This window comes from Centruroides sculpturatus, unplaced genomic scaffold (genome assembly GCF_000671375.1).
Source record: "Centruroides sculpturatus isolate CEXI.00-Female unplaced genomic scaffold, Cexi_2.0 scaffold1277, whole genome shotgun sequence".
NCBI lineage: Eukaryota > Metazoa > Arthropoda > Arachnida > Scorpiones > Buthidae > Centruroides > Centruroides sculpturatus.
The window spans coordinates 166,954-192,297 of record NW_019385430.1 but is presented as its reverse complement, the minus strand read 5'-3'; the positions used below and the strand labels follow the sequence as shown (position 1 = coordinate 192,297).

General features: G+C 27.8%; 1 protein-coding gene across 1 annotated transcript in view; it reads right to left on the bottom strand.

The window, feature by feature from the left end:
- Positions 1 to 24,460, bottom strand: part of LOC111638906 (ankyrin repeat domain-containing protein 13D-like) — a 72,713-nt gene extending 48,253 nt beyond the window's left edge. The window contains exons 1-6 of the mRNA XM_023384676.1: positions 24,274 to 24,460; positions 23,042 to 23,108; positions 17,429 to 17,581; positions 15,610 to 15,786; positions 11,651 to 11,753; positions 7,463 to 7,624 (exon numbers count right to left, since the gene is read on the bottom strand). Coding sequence (XP_023240444.1) covers positions 7,463 to 7,624; positions 11,651 to 11,753; positions 15,610 to 15,786; positions 17,429 to 17,581; positions 23,042 to 23,108; positions 24,274 to 24,446 — 835 coding nt within the window. The 5' untranslated portion in view covers positions 24,447 to 24,460. The remainder of the gene's footprint in view (positions 1 to 7,462; positions 7,625 to 11,650; positions 11,754 to 15,609; positions 15,787 to 17,428; positions 17,582 to 23,041; positions 23,109 to 24,273) is intronic.
- Between the last annotated feature and the right edge of the window lie 884 nt (positions 24,461 to 25,344).

The following is a 25,344-nucleotide window of genomic DNA, read 5'->3' as shown; positions in this document are numbered from 1 at the left end:
GCTATAATGTAATTATCTTAATCTTCACTATCGTTACTTTTTGCCCACAATTAAAAACCCAGCGAAGCGGGTCCTTGCAGCTAGTATATATATAAAAATGGACGTGTGTGTCCCTATATTTCACTTTTCAGCCAAAACTACACATCGCACATGAATGGTGTTTGTATGTGGTAGTAGCCCCAAGTCTCCATTCGTGCACTATGGTAGTTGCGTCTCGATAGCTATAAGGGTGCGGGAGATATGGGCTTGAAAGTGGTTGAAAGTGGCTTTCTATTTCGAATGTTTTGTTTGAATTTGTTCAAATTAAATTTGAACATAAAATTTGAATATTGGTTCGATTATAGAACAATCGTAAACGTTCCAGAAACGTTGAAAATAGTTTNGGTATAAAAATTCAAAATAAAGGACTTGAAACTAAATTTGATTTTGTTATTCTTAATGTAAATTGCAGGAAATCTCTTGCTTTTATATATATCAAATGAGAAATTATCAAATGTAATACTTTTTTAGAAGTTACTACATTTTCTGTTTACAATTACCAATATGTCATAAAAATTTCAATATATCAAAATCTGAATAATGCATTAAAGCTTGAATGAAGGATATTAACAATTATCATAAGTGACTAACATGACACAAAATTTCATTCCTGAGATAACAAGGTATAACATCCATAATACATTAGTCTATCAAATTTTCTTATTTAAAAATAAAGGCTTTGAATATTCCATAAAGTTTCAGACTCAAAAAAACACATACTACTTCTAATAAAGTTCAAGGATATCCCATTGAACTTTATTAGTAGCAATAATATGTTTTCTTAAGTTTCAAAGTTAATGATGAAGTTGTCATTGTCAAGAAGAATTAATCCTTAAAAGTTAAGCAAATATATTTTCAAGCATGAAAATAGTTAAAACAGAATTAAATAAATTAATAATGTTATTATAGAATGCCATAAATAAGCAATATATCAAATATGAACACTTATAACATTCTTGAATCAAACAAACATTTTAAGATGAATGTTTATTTTTAGACTTGTACCATAGACTAACATTTGAGACTATTTTTAAGCACTTTTGGGAATTTTGCTGGATGTCACTTTATTTTGCACTATTTAATGTAAGGCAAAATTTTCTAAATTGCAAGTTTCTTCTTCTTCTTCATCATCATCGTTTAAAAATTTTATTATATTACATTGGACAATTTAAAAGCTATCTTTATTCATTTGCTTATATTAAAGCTTCTCTTGTAAAAATCTTAAATTTATACAATTGTTATTACAAGTTTAAAAAAATGGAAAATGAAATTCTAAATGTAAATTGATTTTAAAAATTTATAAAATATAATTTGGCCTATGATCTATGATAAAGGGTTCTCTTAGAAATTTAAAAAATAAATTTAATTTTCATCTGTTTATTTCACATGTTATATATTATATTAATCTTATGGGATAAAAATTCCTTTAAAAGATATTTGGAAAAAATTAATTTAAAATTAGTTCCACTGATATGTAGCCAATATCATGAGGAGATGATATGACATTCTTGGTAATCTTTAACCTTCAAAATCACTCTTTAAAGAATATTTTTATTCATTTAATAGATGAATGAACGAATTCAGATTCATTAGGCAAAAACCAAAAACTTCATAATAAAGACAAGTTATTTGCACTACATGTAGACAATTAATTCTGTCATCCAATTATGGAAATACCTAATTATTTTACAAAATGAATTTTAAAAAATTAATATTTCTTCATTATTATATTTGATTCATTGATTCTTCATTATTATTATATGATTGTATAAAGAATATTATACAATCATATAAATAACTATTTTTATAGATGAACAGATGGTTGTTTCATGTAAGCTACATCAGTATATATCATCAATTAAACTTTCTATGGTAGTGTTTAGTTTTCCAGCACAAATCAAACACTTTTATTATGTACTCAAGTCAACTGAAAAATTATTTTGATATCATGTATGTGTGGTAACAATGCAAAATTATAAAATTCTGTTAATTTTATTTAAAATTACATTTCATTTTCTATTATTCTGCAACAAACTAAAGAAAAATTACTTACACTTTAATACAATTATCTTTAAATTATAATTCTGTAAAGTTTATAAATGTTCATAATTTATATAGAAGAATAATTCATTTTGGTACAAGAGTAATAAAACTGTTATCCTAAAAATAATATCATTTGACAGAATTTGATTTGTACATAAAATTTTCTTGTGATATTTCTATGCTAGTTTGATGATTCTTTCTTTACAAAGATCTATTTTTTTTTTTTTAATTCTTCCCACCCTGCAGACATTAAGGGTGTGACTATGCAGATGTGAATTTAGTAGCGAGCAAGAGGTTGCGAGTTATAAAGTTCTCGCAAAGGAAAACATGCACAAGCAAGAAGCGAGAAATCTCGCTGGCAAGAGTGAATATCTGTGGTTTTCTCACATATCTGACAGGGTTTGATATTTATTGTGTCTTGCCTTTTCTCACCACATATTCTCACTCAATAGTGTCTGCATAGCATCTGAGACCCAATTTTAGCAAGCCCATTACAGGTTTGGCCAGGTCTACAATCCGAAAAATTCCTAGGGTTTTTCAACCCATCTGAATTTGACCCTGGATCCCCAGAACAGTAGGCTGCCTGCCTTTCACAAAGTCTAAAAGCTATGATACAGAAAATAAAAAAATGACATTATGAGAAGGACATCACAAGCAAAAAAGAAAATAAATGACAATTGTTTTCTTAAATACAGGGTGGAAATTTACTTAATATTCCATCATAATATAAAGATTCCAGAAGTAACCAGAAAAACTATGAAACAAGAGTGTTTTGTTAAACATGAATAATAGCATCAAGATATATTGAGCTTTTTGCTCATTTTCAAAACAACACTAAGAGTTTGAAATGTTTTGGATTATTTGATAATTATACAAGTTAATGATGTAAATATGTTCTACAAAAGAAGAGAGAGATTAAATACAAATTTCAACTTAAAAAAGGATGACAAAAACATTTCTTTGTAAATTCTTAAGTTTCAATAAAGTTCTTACTTTAATAATGTATAATAGTAATATAAGTTTCTCTTAGTTTTATATGTCTAAAAACATAATAATTATGTTAATCTTTAAAAAATCAAGAGTGCTTTTAACTACTCTTTTCAATTTTATTACTAATAAATAATTGAATTTTACAAAAAATATTAACAGAGTTAAATGAAATGATTACTAGCATATATAAGAATAAAAAATGTACCATGTGTTTAAAAATAATAAAATTAAATAATTAAGAAATTGCTAAGTTGCTTGGAAAGTTTGTGCTCACTTTTTAAATTAAAAAAAATTGGTTTTTTTGTAATTAATCTGTTATCAACAATGCACTTTCTTTGTTCTCTAATAATCTGTTTCATCAATTAATTAAATGAAAAATGTCCATAATAAAATTCAGAATGCTTGAAATTAAGAGAGATCTTAAATGAGATTTTGAAGGTATTCAAATCAGTGGAATTTTTTTCATTCAACAAACTCTGACTAAACAGGAATGCTTAGAATTAGAGTAAACACAAGAAATCCAGAAAATACGGCAAGTTTTCTAGTTGGTTTCTCTCTGGGTTTTCTTGCAGAACAAGAAAATGAAAAAATTTTAATAACTGCCTTTTTCACTAACAAGATAATTTTCAACAATTACCAATTAAAATTATCTAACTAAGCACAACATCTGTCCACTGAATGATTTTCTCTTATTAAACTCTTTAGTTTAATAGTTTTTTAGTTATAACTTGGTTTTTTGTATTGCTAAACATGACTTTCTATATTGTACGCAACATTTCTTGCAGAATATTATTATAGAATATTCATTTTAATCCTATTATCTTAGAGTCTAAAACATTTTTTTTGGTCCAGCAATTACACATACACTACAATGGTTCAATAAATTTTGGTTTAACTACAAATATTGTATATTGCATATATCCTATCCATTCATAAATCTCATGGTGATGGGATCCATGGTATTCCATTCATAAATATGTGGTCTGTCACTTGTGTTTTTAGTATATTCAGTATTATTACAATCTCTAAAACTATGAAATATTATTCTTTTTGATTAAAACCCAAATTTTACTGAAGTCAATTTTTATTGGACATATACTAGGGTAGGCTGAAAAGTAATGCACACATGCCTGTAGAGCATAAACGAAATTATTTTCAGAAGTGTGCCAGGTGGCATATGGAAGTAACATTCCCCTTCTATGTGCATGCGCAGTTTGAGGTTGTTGTGTTCATTCAGTATATTTTGAGAAGCGGAAATATGGAGACATGTTCTGGTGCTATGTCAACGCGAGTTAAACAGCCTGCTGTTATCGAATTTTTAACTGCTGAAAAAATTACGTTTAAAGGTTGTTTATGGTGACGATGCTGTTGATAGGTCTATTGTAAATTGATGGATAATAAAATTTCGTAATTGCAAGCCTGGAAAAGCCATAATTGTTGATGAAATACACAGCGGAAGTCCGATCACTGCCACAGACAGTTACCGTTGCATCTTGTTGCAATGTTTAATTCTTCTCAGTACATATAGACTCTAAAACACCTCTGACGTTGAGTTTGACATGTTAGAGGCAGCCTGGCACCAATAATCTTGCAACATGACAACGCTTGTCCACACACCTCGCGTGCAACTGGAGAGACTCTGCGAAACCTGAAGTTTGAATCAATTCCACACCCTCCTTATTCCCCTGATCTTGCGCCTTGTGATTTTTATTTGTTTCCTCTACTTAAGAGAGACCTCAAGGGTAATCATTACACCTCAGACCATGAGGTGAAGGCAGCTGTCAAGTCCTGGATTCGAGAAAAGTTGGAAGAATTTTTCAGTGACAGAATGAAAAAACTTGTTACACGTTGGGAGAAATTTGTTAGTCTTAACAATGACTATGTTGAAAAATAAATATATGATTTTGAAGCTTAAGAATTGTATTTTAATGTACTTTTTGCCGGATCTTGCTATTTGTTTTTTTTTTTTTTCGTGTTCTACAAGCATGTGTGCATTACTTTTCAGCCTGCCCTCGTAACTCATTTGTGAGAACCTGGGCTAGTAATTTTTTGTAAATTAAAAGGAAGAATTATTTTATTTGAACAAATTCAACAGAGAAACTTTGCAAGATTTTCCCACTGATAACACTTCCTTTGTGGATTACACATTCCAATAAAAACTACTCAGTGAAGGAAGTCTGATAAAAATCAAGGATTAGACCAGGCATGGCCAACATATGGCCCGCGATCAATCTTTCAATATTAGCTACTCAAGTCCAAATAGCTCGATGAAAAGTTCTGATGCCTAAAAAAAAAAGGTTAACAACTCACCGTGCGTTTAGAGTTAACCCTCCATTACAAATCTCGTAAGTACAGTGTAGAATGTTGATAAAGCATGATAATGTGAAAAATGTATCTGTAATCTCTATCTACAATTCAGTCTCTACAGGGTGACACCACAACGAGATCTCGCACTACCTCAAAATCTTCCTAGGGCAGCCTCTGGTTCGGCCCGTGGAAAAAGTTTTCTTTCCAATTCGGCCCGGGAGCAAAAACTGTTGGCCACTCCTGGATTAGACTAACCGCCAGCTCCCTGCATAACCTTAACAAATTTGAGCATCATCAAATTTGATAAGGTTAATCGTCTTAATCATCAAAATAGCAAGGGAAAATAACCTCAAATGAAAAAAAAGGGAAGTCTCTAGGGAGTTTTCCTACCAGTTTCCAAAGTGTGTGCTCATCCCTGCTGGGCTCCACTGCCAATCTTCCTGATTTCCTACCTTTTCCACCAGACCTTGATTGCTTTGAACTAATGAACAATAACGATTGGCTTACAACTATTGTAGATTTTACTCTTATGAACTTTGAGATTCAAAACTCTTCACCACTAAGTGAGAGATTCTCCTTCCCTTCTCCAGGATGTCCAAGCTAGTAAGCAGTCATCACACATTATAGATCCAGGTATTTATCAACTCCACATATGCAACTGTAAACACACCCACACTCATTTTGGCATGCATCAAGATTCTCTTCTCTATTTAGATTTTCTTTGTAATTTTTTCCTCCACTTGAAAAATAAATGTCTGTTGTTTGCTGGTTAAATGTGTAGTGGACTGCATTATTTCCAGTGCACTGTCTCTCAACTCCCTTCTCCATCCCGAGCCCATTCACATACAACCACTCACAAGTTTATAATTATTCAAAAGGCTCCCGTGTGCCTGAAGTCACAGGTGGTGTCAGTCCTGTCTTGGACATTGCCGACATAGTCGTCACAGCCAACATAATGGTCACACATTATTTACACTAAAATATCTTTGACCAGATTTTAAGAACTATTTATTAATAGGATTTTTTTTATGATACAGTCCCTTCTTCATAAACTTTATATTTTCTGCAGCATTCATTATATTTTGTATATATAATATTACATGTCTTAAATGTATTTTACTTTTGTTCATTTTAATTACTTAAAACAGATTTTACTAATTTATTCATTCAAAAATTATTCTACTTCATTGCTTTTATATAAACTGATCCCAACAAATGATTATGATGACTGTTAGATTAACATAACAGCTATCAAATTCAAACTTAAAAAATCTTTCTAAAAATCCAATGATAAAGCATATGTTATGTATTTAATTTTAAATATAATTTAAAATATTAAATTTTATATTGTAATTATCATCATTACTATATTAGAATCTTGTGTTAAATGTAAAGTATGTTAATGTCATCCATTTAATAATGAAAAATTTCAAAAAAGTTCAATTAAGTCATCCAGAATTATTTTTCACAAATATTTCATGAATCAAGAAGAAAGAATATTGACAAGTGAAAATAAATCTGTCAGATTTGGACTTTAATATATAGGCAAGAGATTATCTTATCTACAGTAGAAATAATTAACCAGTGAATTCATGAAAGTTTTTCTTCTTGGAAATTAGAGGTAGTGATGATCTTATCAAAAAATATAAATAATTTGGATGTACTTCATAAACCATAAAATCTATGTCACTTATTATATTTGCTAGAAATCATGAGGTTGACTAATTCCAGTAAAAGATAAATTACTATTGTTAATGACAAGTTTGATTCATCAATAACACTATCATTTACTCAATTATGTAGCTTGAACATTTTAGTCAGTAGCAAGAATGTAGCTTGCTACTGACTAAAATATAACTGATGAAAATACACAAAGATTTTTGCATTTACTTAGATAATATTTTACAAAATACACACTGTACTTTTTGTCTTATCAATTTTGGAAAAGTTGTAAATACTCAAAAAATAAATTCCATACTTCAAAAGAAACAGTTTTTACTTGGTAACTTCATTTTACATAATTTTTCATTTAAGATTTGTAATATATATATGTATATATGTACAAAATAAATTTAACACTTACCTAATCTAACATAGCCAACCGGAGGCTCAAAACAAGAATCATCTATATAACAGGCAACTGGACTATCTTCCTTAATTGGTGTTACTCCTGTTACTGCCTCATCCATTGCAAATATATTACCAAATGTAATACGAGCATTCAATACATGAAACAGTGGAATTTCTTAACCAAAAAAAAAAAGTCATTATATATCATTTATTTCATACTTATCAATATAGAGATTATGATCATTTTAAAATAAATTCAACAGCACATAATATTACATGTTATATAGTCAACTTAATATTAACTTGAATTACATCAAGGATTTATTTAAAGATAACCAAATTTTTTATTTTTATAGTAGTATTCAATATCCTTATATTCAATTATCTTTAAGTTTTTTGCAGCTAAAGTGCCTAAAAATAATAATAATAATAAATAAATGTTAAAAATCAATAATGATGCCATATATAACTTCAAGAGTAATCAACGATAAACAAAGTTATATGTTATGTTTTTGAACTGATTTAATCTAAGACAACACTACAGTATTATTCCAAAGACAGTTCAGGATAATTTAATTGTAAAACAGTACTCATTAAAAATGAAAAATTCCAATTAGCTCATTGAAGTCTCGATCATTCATTACAAATATAAAAACACAAAAATATTATGTTAATATAGTCCATTTTCAAAATTTGTACTTTGCATCTGTATACAAGTAAATCTAAAATAATGCAAAAATATATGTAATAAATAATCTCTGACTATATGAGATTTGTTACTTTTATTAATCTATATATATAAAACTGAATTTGTATCTTTCTTTCTGTCGTTTGGTGAGAATGATTGAATCAATTTCTAGGAAATTTCATACATATATATTCAAGATAGTACTGGAAAAGATATGGGCACCTTTTACTCTCAAAACTTTAATTTTTTAAGTTTTGATAGAATTATGATATTGTTTGCAAGGATAAGTAGTTCATATCTGGTTCTTATCAGGTCTTTTGCATAAATAGGGCATTTTGCCTAGATGCCTGTGGGTGTAATGCGAATCATGAAATTCTAATGCACTAAGCTAATGTGGTCATTACTGAGCAAAGTGACCATTAGTGGTCAGCCTGTTATTTCAGCAAAATGTATGCAGTACTGAATGTATTATGTTTGCCATTTTCATCTGTGTCAGACTATCAGCAAATCCCTAAACTTTCTTTTTATGTAAAATTGTTTTTGGTCAGATCTATCATAAGTTTATCATTAGTGCACATTCTTTTTCCATAAACACTATTTTTATGGAAAGTATTTTTATGAGTATATCGTATACTTTTTTTTATATGAGTATATCATATACTCATATACGTATCATATGTTATACCTCAGCTAGTATAATATATGAATTAATCAGCAAAAAAACATTAATATAATATATATTATAAGAGATATATATTATACAGGGTTCCTACTCAAATTTTTGTTTTGAATTCCCTGACTTTCCCTGACCAACTTTGTCCAAATTCCCTGACCCTCACATTTTTTAGTGTGGAATATCGACATAATAAAACAGCATTTANCGAGTTATCTCGGGTTTTAAAGATTGCAGCATTACTTCTTGCCGCCTGCAGATGGCTGTGATTGGTCATCCATATTCAGCAAACGAGATCAACAATGCAGTTAAGGAGACAAATTCCCTGACTTTTTGACAATTTTCGACAAATTCCCTGACTTTCCCTGACCTTTTCCAAACACTAATGAAAATCCCTGACTTTCCCTGATTTTCCCTGACTTTCCAGGTGCGTAGGAACCCTGTATATAATATAAAACATCAAGAATCACAACTTATTATAATATTTAACTTTAATGAATTTACAATTTGAATTACTGGAAATGTTGCAGATTAGCATAGATTTCAATAATAATAAATGTGATTTAAATTAAAGTTTATATTGGAAGTTATATTAATAGAGGCAAAGTTGTGGATAATTCCATAAATGCATATTTGTAACCTATTCATTTAATGACAAAAAAATTCAACCACTGCTTTTTACTTTTTTAAACTCATCAAAATTTAGATATATCTTGAAGATTCATTACAATTATTGTGTTATATTTATGAACAATAAAAATACAGATTACATTTCTTTTTTCACACTAACAAAACTAAAATTGAAAAATTACAAATTCAAAGAAAATTGCAAAACATCTATAGCAAAAATATGTTTATTTATATGCAGTATTTGTACCTTAACATTGAATGCATTTTTTACTTTTAACTTAGTCTCACTTTAACGAGAACACAAAAATATATACAAGATCAATTTGTTTTAACAGCAAATATATACAATATAAAAATATAGAATAAACTAAAATGTGTTCAAATTTTCCTTGTGTCCTATCACTAAGAACAAACAGTCTTTACTTCACAGAGATGATGTTTTATTAGAGTCTATGCCTATGCAAAATTATGTAAAACAGTTAAAAAGTTCATCGATGATAAGCCAAAACCTTTAAAAATACATAATTTGAATTAAAAAGGCAGACAGTAGGCAAAGTGAAGACTGACTGTTCCTGGTGATTGGACATGACAGAAAGTTGAAGATGTTTTAGTTTCTTCTTTATTTTTATATTGTGAAATATTCTGTCTGCCAGTCTGACTTTTTAATTCAAACAAATATATACTTTTGTTGTGGGATCACTGACTATATTTCAATTTGATAATTCTCAAAAATTCCGTAATCCTGTATCCATAACATAGGATTTAAATATATTTATTTTCATTGAGTATATGTAACCAACCAAAATAAATATATTTAAATCCTATGTTATGGATACAGGATTACAGGTAGAGTTCCTATACACCTGCAGATACAAGATTACAAAGTTTTCAAGAATTATCTAGCAAATAAATATTATATCATTTGGTTACAAGATCTATATATTTACATATAAGCCATTTGATCTTTATATGTGTAATTACCAATTATAATAATATATATTTAAGGTTCTTACCTATTTTAACAGGAAATCCAGAAGGTAACTGAAGCGTAATAAAATCCCTTAATTTTGCAAAATGAGTACTACTAATGGCCATTAGATCTACTATAGGCAATATCTAAATAAAAATTTAAAATGAAATTTTTATTTTAAAACTAGTTTGCATATATTTTATTTTGAAAATTAAATATTTAAATTTTAATATGTATATAACACCTTTATAAACAATGTTTCTATGTATTTGATAAAAAGTTTTTCATCTTATAATTACTAAATGTAACATAATAATATAATTACGTATAAAATTTCAGATCTATCTAAAATAAAATTATAATAATCTCTGATCAAAGTCTAATTACCATATTTATTCAAATATAAGAACCATCAAATCTAAGATGCACCTTAATTTCTACATGCTTACAGATAATTTCTTTTTTTTTTACATAGAAAACTCAAAACAAATTTATATCAAGAAAATCACTATTTTAAAGCAAGCTGTATATAACTCTCTTCTGTGATAGCAAAGTTGGAAACCTCTTTACTTTCTATGTTAGGATCTTTACAATCAACATTAAATCTGATGCTCACATCTTCTCATACATAATCATCCTCAGTGACATTTAAAGCATTAGAAATGCAACATTTCTTGAAAGAGTGCTGCACAACTTTTTCTGGGATTTTCATCCAAGTACTTACCACCTTATTGTAATAAACTAACATGATGGAGGTAAGTTGTAACAAACAAATACATGTAAATAATGTATTTACATGTACAAATAATGTAAGACAAACAAAGCGTGTCTTACATTAGAGTAAATACAATATATTATTTGTGCTATTTTCAAATGACATTTTTAATATAATAAATTTGNAAATATATACTTTTGTTGTGGGATCACTGACTATATTTCAATTTGATAATTCTCAAAAATTCCGTAATCCTGTATCCATAACATAGGATTTAAATATATTTATTTTCATTGAGTATATGTAATCAACCAAAATAAATATATTTAAATCCTATGTTATGGATACAGGATTACAGGTAGAGTTCCTATACACCTGCAGATACAAGATTACAAAGTTTTCAAGAATTATCTAGCAAATAAATATTATATCATTTGGTTACAAGATCTATATATTTACATATAAGCCATTTGATCATTATATGTGTAATTACCAATTATAATAATATATATTTAAGGTTCTTACCTATTTTAACAGGAAATCCAGAAGGTAACTGAAGCGTAATAAAATCCCTTAATTTTGCAAAATGAGTACTACTAATGGCCATTAGATCTACTATAGGCAATATCTAAATAAAAATTTAAAATGAAATTTTTATTTTAAAACTAGTTTGCATATATTTTATTTTGAAAATTAAATATTTAAATTTTAATATGTATATAACACCTTTATAAACAATGTTTCTATGTATTTGATAAAAAGTTTTTCATCTTATAATTACTAAATGTAACATAATAATATAATTACGTATAAAATTTCAGATCTATCTAAAATAAAATTATAATAATCTCTGATCAAAGTCTAATTACCATATTTATTCAAATATAAGAACCATCAAATCTAAGATGCACCTTAATTTCTACATGCTTACAGATAATTTCTTTTTTTTTTACATAGAAAACTCAAAACAAATTTATATCAAGAAAATCACTATTTTAAAGCAAGCTGTATATAACTCTCTTCTGTGATAGCAAAGTTGGAAACCTCTTTACTTTCTATGTTAGGATCTTTACAATCAACATTAAATCTGATGCTCACATCTTCTCATACATAATCATCCTCAGTGACATTTAAAGCATTAGAAATGCAACATTTCTTGAAAGAGTGCTGCACAACTTTTTCTGGGATTTTCATCCAAGTACTTACCACCTTATTGTAATAAACTAACATGATGGAGGTAAGTTGTAACAAACAAATACATGTAAATAATGTATTTACATGTACAAATAATGTAAGACAAACAAAGCGTGTCTTACATTAGAGTAAATACAATATATTATTTGTGCTATTTTCAAATGACATTTTTAATATAATAAATTTGTTGATAAATTGATAAAGTTAATAAAACTTTATTTTATCAAAATATTAAAAAATTTTTAAAGATCAAAATCTTTAGAAACCTGAATTGATTTCATTAGAAAAACTAACTACAGGATGATATATTTGTTTTTATTTGAACTATGGCATTATTATTTAAATTAAAGGAAAATCCAAAGTATTTTAAAATACAGTGGTTGATCAGTTAACGAACATAATCCATTCCAAGACTCTGTTTGCCATCCGAATTGTTTGTTAACCAATTATCGATTTACCATAGGTTTTTATGGGAATGTTAATTACCAAACACCTTTATTATTGCTGATAAGATTTAATTAAAACAAACATTTTCAACCTATTCCATAGGCCATCGTCAGGTTTAAAACAAACAATTGGAAGATTTTGTTCCACAAGATCAAATACAAATATTCAAATTTCAAAAAACTGACAATGGATTAAAAAGATATTATACTAGTAATGTATAACAAAAAAATAAAAACAAAGAATAAAATAAAAATAAACTCAGAAATACTACTAAATATAAGTATCAACTAATACAATAAAATTAAAGTGTAAATTATGAGTTTCCGGCAGATTTTTTAACAATATACTTCCAGGCCGATGGAAGGCCTTCCATGTCCCTCGCATTAATACAAGTCTCCTTTAATTTGCTCTTATAAATCTCTATTTTCTCAGTGGTCTTCGCTAATGTTGGGGATCTCACTGGCTTGATAATGTCCACATCATCCCATTTAACTACCAAACTTTGTGCCTGAGCCATCTGGGATAGTACCGTCACGTTCAAACTTTTTTTGATGTTATACTTGTGCTCCTTTAGCCTTACCCTAAAATTCCTTGTTGTAATGCCAATATAATCTTTCTTAATCCCCAGCTGCTGATTTTCGTATGTTATTCTATAACCTATACACCTGTTTTTTCTTCCTTCCTAATGCTATCCTTGTCATTTCTTAAAATTTTATACAGGTTCGGGGCTCTTTTTAGAATTATTGTTGATCCTTTGCGGTCTGCAATTTCCGGATATCTGTAAACAACAATAAAAAAACTCCTATAATTACGTAAAATGTCATCGAGCAGCCGAACTACTTTCCGCCATCCAGCACCACGCTACAGACAGTTTAGGCAGGTAAATTGAGTTTAGTATCGCCTGTACATATAATTATATATTAATTATATATAAATTAGGTACTGTATATATAATTATATATTAACTTAATTTATTGTAACTTTATTATAATTATATATATACTTTCCGCCGTCTAGCGCCACACTACGGACAGTTTAGGCGAGCTATCGTCTGTACAGTATGTAAATTAGGTACCGTAAGTCTAATACAGCACTGTAATTTTATACATTTCTTGTGAAAGAAACATTTCTTATTCAACGGCGATTAAAATTATTTATATTAATGATGTCTCCAAAGTTCAACGAAGTTTTCGCAGAAAAATAACATCAGAAATCGCGGCCGCGGTTTGCTGCGCTGTTCCACGACGAAAACAAGCTTGAGCAACGGCGATGTCGAATGGTGCACACTCGGTAAGTAATCCTATGATTTTTTGTTTATAGCATAGTTTATACGGATTATTTCCAAAAAAATATACATATTTTGGAAATGTTGAGTCGGATTAGTCTAGAATTGATTAATTTTATGGAAGAAAACCTTTCAAACAGCCGTAGTCCGTAAACTTCACACGTGTCAGGCTGCGATTGGCTGTGATTCCTACAAAATTGATTCATAAAGAACGGAACGTATCTACCGTCTTATAGAGGGATCGACTGTACTTTCTTACTATGTTTATTTATATGTAATAATAAAAATACATAGATACACAGTCTTGTATTTTTATTAGTTATGTTTTTTCCATTTGTGGAGGTTAAAGAATCTGTCCAATGTCGATTGCTTTTCTCTCTTCTTCAGGATTTTTCAGAAGTAATTAATAGCATTGTAGAGATCCCTAAGCCTATTAACCTCAACCTGGTTCGGATGTCATTCTAAGACCATTGTTCTGACATCCTCCCACTTCTTCAAAAAGTCTTTAATAGCAGATGTCAGCATTAATCCTTTTTTTCAGAAGAAAACATATCTTGCCGAATTTCTTGGTGTTCTTCATTCAAGAGTTCTTGACGTTATTCTGTCGTCAGATCAGTTTCAGGTTCCATTTTGAGCTCTTCAATGCTCTTTATTTCTCAGATGTGATTTTTGTTACTCCTTTAGCTGCTTGAGTCTTCTTAATTATACTGTATCTTTCTTAGATAAGATTGAACTGCGGCCTACTGTAGACATGTTCAAGCCATACTGCCCAGCAACATCAGACATCTTCTGCCCACTCTCTACCTTTGCTATTATACTCTCACCTTTCAAAAATAAAAACTGATGCAAAACTTAACTAGTGCCCACTCGACAGTCTTGAAAATACTATAAAAGAATTCTTTCTGTTAGAAAAATAAAAGGCTGGAATTAAAAGGGATAGTTTCAATGTTCGGAGGAATACTATCATATCAGTATATAATGAGTTGAGCTTTGATGTCAATGTCTCCTGCACTCAAGAAAGTTTTGAATTGTTACCTGAATCTAAGAGACTAATCGGAGACTAATCGGTATTCGTTATTTTACATCGCTTCTTCTTACGTTTGTTCTGTGAGGTGTTCATTATCTGACCATGTGTTTGAACATAAAAATCTTTCGTGAAAGTGTTCGTTATCCAAAATATTTGTTAACTGATCACCCACTGTATACATAAAATATTTAAGAATGTTTGAAAAATCTGTTACAATACATATGTATTTTAATGAAATTTATTTCTAAATTTGTTTACATATGCATATGAAACTAATGATTCAAAATCTTTTATATTTGTTCTTTAGTATAAATGAATATGTAACAGCAGAAATGAGAAAACTAATATAAAAACAAACCTAGTTTTTCTAATTTAATTCTAAACTTAAATGTTTTATATATGTAGAAAAAGTTTTTAAATATTACTACTATTTCATCAACTTAATTTACACTTATAGATTTAATTATTACTTTAATAATGCTCCTAGAAGTGTATTAAATTTCTTAGCAAGTTATAAATGTAAAACCTAACCTGTTCAGGCAATGATAAAGGATAATTTTCACAAAGCCATAAATTAGCTTTGAATTTTTGTACTTTTGTAGTTATTTCTTTGGGTCTTCCAATATCTCTTCCTTCCAGATTAACTTCTTCATTAAAATATTCTTCAGGAGATATATGGCATGGATTACTATGACATTCTTTGGAATCCTAAGATTGCAATTTTAAAAATTAATATATAAAATACATTTATAAAAACATTTATATCTTAATATATACAGTATATAGATTATCAGCACAAAACCTTTCTCACTAATTTCTAGCCTTATTAACTGGAGTACAAACGTTTTTGGCCTTCTTAATAGGCCTTCCTCGGGTACACTGTGGAGCGTCGGTTAGAAGAAGTTTAAATGCTGCCAATGTTTACCCAGGTTCTACAGTGTACCCGAGGAAGGCCTATTAAGAAGGCCGAAAACGTTTGTACTCCAGTTAATAAGGCTAGAAATTAGTGAGAAAGGTTTTGTGCTGATAATCTTAGAAATAGTTCTAGCTACATATGCATAGTAGTATACAGTATATAATTATAAATTTATAATTTTTCATTAAACTTTCAAAAATTGTCAAAAACATTGTATAAATTTTTGACATGTATACAAATTCTTATTAACAGCAACAAAAATTTAGACTCTTTTTGTGTTTAGTTCTCATCATTCTCACACAGGGTCAACAAATAAGCTGAAGATTGAGACCATTACAATCAAATAGTGTATAGAACTAAATTCAATATATTCAATAATCGAAGCTGTACAATATGAACTTTCATATCAATCCTCATTATTCACATTAATGATTTTATATTGTACAAAAATCATATTACTTTGTATTTATTGGCAAGAAATAAATATTTTTTCTGAACCACAATTACTTTTATTTCTCAGAGAACATTGATTCCACACAATTTATGATTGGTTAAATTCTTTATTAAGCAAGATCTCAAAGAATATATATACTATAATCTCCTTTATATTTTTAATTGTTACTATGTTAAACATTAAATAAAATTTTATTTTCATTTTAAAAAGATAATTTTGTAAAGATAAATTTTGTAAAAAGTCATAAATAGACCAAATGAATTTGCTTTTAACAACCATTATTTCATTAAATCTGTTAATGAACACCATTATTGCACTGTACCTGTTGATAATCATTTAGTGTAATTAATGACTATATATAAACTCATATTCTTTATCAAAACTTCTGTATTTACTTCAATACAATAACAATTTTATAATACAATTAAAATATTTTCTAACTTGCTTAGCAGCATTTGAATGATAATATCATTCCTTCCTTTTCTTAAAAAATGCCACACAGTTTTAGAACAATTTGTAACATCTGTGATTGATAAAATTCATCCATCATCTTTTTGTAAATGACACTATTATGGTAATAGATTAATGTAAAATAGACAATAGCTATAAATTCACATACTCAAAAATTTTTATTGAAATCATGCTACAAAAATAGAACTAAATGCATTAAACATCAAATACTCATTTATCTCACTTAAGAACACTTGAAAATGTTACAAAATATGCCAAAAAGTCAACAATTTAAATAATTTTGCAAGTTTTGAACTTCCAAATTTTAATAGTAGTTTTATCTATAAATATGTAAAGTTTGATGATAATAATAAAAAAAGTAACACTGCCATCTTGTAAAAGAATTTATTGTAAGTTTAGTCAAATTTAATTTAAGTAACTTATAAAGTAGTCTGGTTCTTTAATTTAATGTGTAAAATTCAGGCTTTTGTTCATATTTGTATAAATTTATCAGTTTAATCAATACATACTCCATTTTCAGTCGGTGACACTGTTTTTTCTTCAACAATTCCAAGAAATGATTGTAAAGGTGATCTTGGAGAACGATGCCGTGACTTATCAGCCTCTATTAGATGCTCTGTTCTTGTTTTGGTCACTAATTCTACATTATTAGCACTAAATACCTGAAATAATAAAATATAATTTATTCTAGATTTTATAAAGCTTTGACATTTCCAATTCAAATGCAAAAAACTATTCTATTTTATTAAAATATTTTTTATTCACTAGATTTACAAACCTAGCAAATTTCAAACATTACTGAATCATCATTAGGGCTATAAGAATATTTGAAATGACAAAATAATAATCTGTTATTACTAAATTCCATATATTCAAACTTTCAAATCTTGTTTTGTTGCCAATACAACAAATGTTGAGCAAGAATAGAATTTAAGTTGATTTTTTTTATTTATAGAATTTAATAATAATAATAAAATGTTATTTTGTAGTTTAAAAAATTTATATCTTGAACAGGAATCAATAAGGCTCAGACTAATATTTATAAATTTTGTAAATAAGAAATATTCAAATTAATAATGCAATTTACTGAATTCTAGATTTTACTTATAAATATTCAAAAATTCTTAACTTAATAATTCTATAATATTTTATAATATTGAAATTTAGTGAACTATATATTTAAAAAAATTAATAGTTTCATATAATACATTTTAGAACAAATATTCTATATCCAAAATTATTATGTATTTACTTCACACTGTTTCCGTCATCTTTCTCACTTAAAAACCATTAGCTTCAAATGTTTTTCAAATTTTATATATTAAAGATGTACTGATTAATTGTTTGCTAATTGTTCATTGTATTAATCAGCTCTTCCTATAATATAATTAGGGGAATAGTCACATTGAAAAAACACTAATACTTTTTAAATTTAAAATTATTAAATTAACATTAAAAAAATGAATGCTGTTTAAAGAAATGATAATAATTCAAGATAATCATAGTGACACAATTGGTTCCTTTAGAAACTGCTAGTTATTTTGTGTCTGTGTTTTTAAACATTTTCAATTTATGAAAATGTTCAAGATTTGATACTAATAAATTTTTAGGAATAAGTTTCAGTCTCATTCATAGCCAATTATCACATCTGAGCAATTAATTTTCAGCACCGTCTGACTAGTTTTGAAAGAAATTTTTTGTTTTTAAACAAGCAGATGGTTATTATATTGTAAACACATAAAATGGCAAAACTGTATTTGGGACAAGACTATGTCTCGGAGACAGAATCACTTTGATGCTCAAGGCAGGTCTCATTCACTTGTCTTCTTTGATATTGCTGCTTTTGGGCGCAATCGCTCAAACTTCGCCAGCCACGATCACGAGATCGTTCACGATGCATCTTCGATGAAATTAACCTATCTAATTTCAAAATTTCTCTCCGTTGTGTGTCGGCCCGGGTTGAATTTTTGTTGATGGGTAACGAAAAGTTCCCATTTTTGAAAAAAATAATCGTGGCTATTGTATCGTCTGAAATTACTTTTTTATTTTGCGCAAATAATATACAGTTTAACCCGATTATAATGTCATTGAATGTAACGACAACCCTAATATAACATCAAATTTTTATTGGTCCTATGATTTTACTATACTAGATGATGTTTAAAAAAACCCACTTGTAACGACATAAAACCATTTTAACGTCATATTTGAAGCACTCCCAAATTTACAAAATTAGATTACAAATTTTATTTAACATAGAAGAAACTACGTGTTCGGTCCTACGGTCAGAGTTCACTTCTTAGAATGATTGTGGGTGGTACTCTCCCCTACCCGACTTCGGTGGGGTGAGGTGGCTGTTTTGCCTGTTTGTAGAAGAGAGTCACCATTTTGTATTTTATTTTGACTCGATTCTTGGTCCCCGACTACCTACAAGTCTGGATTTTTTTATGAGCAAATGATTTGGGCACCTAATACTCTGTGCCAAATATCAACTCTCGACATGTACTCCTTCATACCTCTATGCTGGTAAGAACATCGGGCAGTACGATTTTATAAACAAGACATGGTCTTGTCAATTATTTAATATTGTTTTGTTAACTATATTGCATCCAAAAGGATGTCTGATGTGAAGTAATTGTGACATAAGTCAATTAACTTATCAATTAATAATGGAAAAACACAACCAATATTAGTCATTGACCTATTTGCTCAGAATGGCATTAGTATAGAAATGACAAGAAAGTATATAATCCATATTAAAAAAAGAGATTAAATTACTAAAAAAAAAAAGAAAAAAGGGCTATAAAAACAAAAACAAATTTAAAATTTAGAAGATATTTAGAAAATATCTGACAACAATTAGATGATTATACCTGATTAACCCTGATTAATCATTCATTGTTAAATCCAGGGCTGTGGAGTCGGAGTCAGGAGGAATTTCTGGCCAGAGGGGTCGAAGTCAGGAAAAATGTGTCAACTCCGACAATTTAAATATTATATAAATTTTAAATAAAAAATTTAATTTTTTTTATTTAAATGAAAGAAAAATTTGTTTTATATTTATCAATTTTTTAAAATGTTTTTGTATTTTGTTATAATTCATTTATTTTAAATACAAAATGCAACAATTTAATTTATTAAATATGTATNATAATATATTTTAATTAGATATATAATTTTTTTTTAAATTATATATCTGGTTAAAATATATTATATAAATCAAGTTAAACAAAATGTGATGTTTATTCATAAAATCACACACAATTTTAAAATTTATTTTCTATTGGAATTGTCAACATATAATCACAAAATACAATACTAAAATTAATTTATATTTATATATTTGATAAGTAATATTCAATAAATAAGTTTCACAAATATAAAAAAAATTTTATTGTAATTAGTTCAATTTAATTCATTTATCTGTAATTAAATATTAATGTTTTAATATTGATAAATAAAAAAATGCAATAAAAATATATTTTAATTTAAATCAGTTATCATGTAATCTCCATGCCTGTATTTAATTAAGGCAATATTTCTAAAAGTTCCTACAAATTAAATTTAACTTTTTATTCTATTATTAACAATAAATCTTCATAATGTATTTTCTTAAAATGATCAATTCTTTCTATTAAAATTATGCAAAAAAATTCTACCCACTCATTTGTATGATTAGAAAATGTGCAGCAATTTTATGTGAACAAGAAAAATAAACTTGTGTATAAAGTTCTATTGTCTAATGATATACCATCAATGTAGTCAGAACAAGTTTCATTTCAAACCAAGTCAGAACAAGCCATGATCAAAATGACAACACAAAAGAATAAAATTTGTGCAATAAGCTATATGAATACAAAAGTAATGTCATTGCCCATAAATGTACATTTAAACTATGCAAAACTTATAAGGACAAAGTAAAAAAAAATAATCTTATCAATGATAAGAGTAATTTCAATCAAAACAGTCAAAAACAATCAAGGAATTGACATCTTTCTGCCCATTAATTATCTGTTGTCAGAAATCTATAAAAGTAGATTGTGCCTAAATTGAATATTTGGATTTTACATCAGTTAACACAAAAGAACATGCCATTTTTCTATACTGCATGTGCTTCATACTGTCAAGATGTCTTTTAAACAGGATTACAAAAAATAAAAAGTGGCTTGTGTATAAAAAAAGATCACAGAACATCTTTTTTCCTGGAGCTTTCTGTTGTGGTGTGATTATTTTTACAGAAGATAGGGTGCAGGTCTATCATCCAAACCCCCAACCTAGAGGACCAGGTAATTTAAATATATTACCTTTGTAAAGTTTTTATTACCTGAAATTACTCTTGCAATATGAAATTTGTTTGGCTAATCCATTTGAATTTGAAAATTCGAACAGATTAGCTGAAAATGTCAATGGAATACATTCCACAAAAAAGAAAAAGAGAAGAAGACCCAAGTGAACTTGGTACAACGGAGTAAAGTTAGCATGTAGTGAAAATGGAATTAAAGAGGAATGGTGTATGGATAGAAAGAGATGAAGGGGTTCCTGGAGGTCGGAAGGCAATGTCAGATGCAATAAACCAAATATAGATAGATAGAACATCTTTTGGACATTTCACCTTCTGTATGCCCTGAATTTATTGTTAGTGGAACTGCAGGAGATATTATCTAACTTTTACTGAGCTACTAAATGAGATGAAAATTGATTTAGTAGCTCAACTGATAATTTCATATTTTGATAAGTTAGTAATTTGTGTTACTATGAACAACTGGACTAATTAAGCATAAGAAAATACTTAGCATTGTAGCTTAGCATGGGAAAATACAAGCAAGAAGACACACAATAACAAGGACACAAAATAATCTGCTGTAATTAGACAAGATCATAACATGCTCATGTTCACAGAACCTTGATTTCTCAAAATTCCATGCATTCTTTTCCACGAACAATTTTAATTTTTTTTTTTTAAGGAAATTTCACAATGAAATCAAAGTGTAATAAAACAATTCCTTTAATATGAAAGACATTTACAAGCTTGTAGGCTATTGAGAAAGAGTAATTGCTAATTACTAAGATGACATTCTAAATTAAATAAAACATGTAAAATTCTCATGATAGCCTATGTATATATATATATCATGTTTTTCTATTGATTTTGAACAAATCCAATATCATTTTTATAAAAAATAAATAGAAATAAAATCCTTTGGTAATGATAATAATTAAAACTAGATTTTCAAGAATTTTATAATTTTGTGAGATCCGTGATTTTTACGCAGATGTCGGGGAAAAAAACCCTTTGTAAACAACTTCAATGAAAAAATATTCTTGGTGAGAATTATATCGGAGGTCACCAATTGTTTTCACAATTAGGTGGGAAAGTTGACACTTAGTTGATCGGAATGCACCGTTAGTGTCAACAGAAGTCAATCATGTGACTCCTTTCCCACAAAGAACGTATAAAAGCTCGAGCCCCCAGAAGCTCCGAGTGACCAAAGGAAGTTATACTTATTAAGGTGTGCATCTTGTCTCCATACACCGGACATTGCGACTGAAAGGACATTATCATATGACAGACAGCAACTTTGAACTTCCATCGCCATTCTACAGTTCATGTGCTGACTATGATTCATATGGCCCATTCAACGAACACATATTAGTCATATCCTCATAGAAGTATTTGCATTTTAGAGCTTTGTGAACTCTCTCTCTCGCAGTTAGAGCTGTAAGAGCAGTTAGAGCTGTAAAGAGTGGCCCTTTGTGTAGTTTACTTATATTTAACCGCATTTAACCTTAATATTGTTATCGCCTTATGTATCCTAGCTTAGCTATTCAATAAACGTTTTGTTATTTTGTTTAACCTGTCGTCTATCGTTGTACCTGACAACTTACCAATGTACTCCCCACTCAATTTGCCCTCCTAAGCCATTTGAAGATCAGAGATCGGGTTTTACCAACCTGTTGCAGCGTAAGTGGTCAGAAGGGATTAACCCGACCCTCTGCTTATCTCACAATTTTATATTTATATATGCTACTATTAATTATTAATTTATTAATAATTAATAAATTAAATTTTATATTTAACAAAAACAAATATTTTAAATAACAACAATAAAAAAAGATCTTACTTTACATTCATGTTCACTCACAACTTCTGTTTTATCACTTCTCCAACCCCAAATCCCTGATTTATTCCTATAAAAATAATTTATTTTTAAATTTCTGAAAAAACAACATAACAAAATATAATACAAAATTAACATTCAAATAAAATTTAATTGCATTTTGATTATATTAAATTGTTATTAAAAAAAATATGTACAGAAACTCATATTGTTTTTGAAATTAATTTCTATACCAAGTTAAGTATATAAAGTTCTTACTTGAGTTTAAAGAAAAAACCCCCATGTCAGTGTAAAAATGTATTAAATATTATTCAAAATAATGCTTTGAAATTACATTTCTGTTAATAACTAATTAAACTTTTATTTATTTCGTTTGTTATTAATTTACTTTATTACATAATTTTGATCAGAATATTAATCCTAGACTGAGCAACTTTATAGAAAGTTAGTTTCATGTTTGATTTTTGAGTTCTAATGACATAAGCATGAGTTGAAGCTAAGCATAAATGAATATAATTATTATTGTTATGTAGTTTGCCATTATACAGTTTTAGTTATTAAGTTCAATTTTTCTAAACTTTTTATCTACTACTTTAAAACAAATTAAATAATTTCTTTCCAAGATTTCAGAACACTTCTTTTTAGTTATTAAAATATCTTACAAATTGCATTTTATTGCTAAAGTGCCAAAAAAGCAAATAAACAATGACACAAGCTTTAACAAATTATAATACAATAAACATTTTTGTCAATGAATAACTGCACCTATGGATTATATAAACTACAGATTGCAGTTAGGTAACTGTACAATAACTGTATAAAATAACCAAACGTAACATCTTTAAATTTTTTCCAATTGCATTTTTAAAGGGGATTTGAGTGAAAAATCTCTTCTAATTTCTATTATTGATAATATCAGAAAACATCAATCATGTCAGAAGGTAAAATTGTAAAAAATATTCAAAACAAGCTGAAGTAAGGCATTATCTTAATGAAACAATCATTTCTAATATAGTTTTGTAAGTTTTATTCTAAAGTTTAAAATAATGTTAATAAATTTTTAACAACAAAATTGAAATGTTTTATACTTTAAAACATTTCAATTTTGTTGTTAAAAATTGAAATGTTTTATACTTTAAAACATTTCAATTTTGTTGTTAAAAATTGAAATGTTTTAAAATATAAAACATTTCAATTTTTAACAACAAAATTGTTAATATATTTTAAAAAGTTACCTTTCAAAACTAATTTTATCTGTATCTACATAAGTTATCACAATTGGAGTAGTTAAACGAGAATCAATAGCTTCAGCACTAGGTCTCAATGCTCCGGAGGTAGCTAATTGATTAGGTAAAACACTTAATTGTTCCACGTAAACTTGACTAGCTTCGTGGTCTATCTCCATCATCACTGCATTATCATCTATGCATGAATAAGTAATAAAAAAAATAATTAAAATTCACTAAATTAAAATATGCCTATTTTATATTTTAATTGCATTTATATACATAATGTCTTTAACATTATGATTATTAAAATTTAAATTGATAATATTAATGTGTAATTTTTCATCTGATAATTTGCAAATTTAGCATCTAAAATTCAATAAATGATTAAATATTTAAGCATACTTAATATGTTATAACTGAAATGTTTTTGAGACTTTAAGAAAAGTACAGAAAAGAAAATTTATAATTATTTTGTAAATTCTTTCCTAATCAAATATTTATTTTGATATAATAAATTTTATTCTAATTTTCAGAAATTAAAAATTATTTTAAAAGAAATGTACTTTAATTTGAAAAAAAATTCACAAAAATAAAAACATTTCTTATTAAAAAGAAGAATATATTAAAATAATAAACCAAATGATTGCCATAATGAATCAGGCTACTTTTACTGCTATTATTATTAATTAAATTCTAAGTAATTTGGTACTAGAGTTAAACATTAAGCACCATCTCTTATTCAATTTAATTATTAAATTTATTAAGAGATGGTGCTTATGCTTACATTTAGTACCAAATTACTTAGAATTTAATTATTAATAATAGCAGTAAAAGTAGCCTGATTCATTACGACAATCACTTGGTTTATTATTAAAAACATCAAGTTTTGAGATTTCATCTATACTAATATTATAAAGAGGTAATGTTTGTATGTATGTTAGTTTGTATGCAGCAGGTAATCTCCGAAACTACTCATCCGATTTCAAAAATTCTTTCACCAATATTTAGAATGGAACTTCAGGGTGGACATAGGCTGTATATTATTCCGTTAAACATGGGAGATGGACAGTTCTTTAC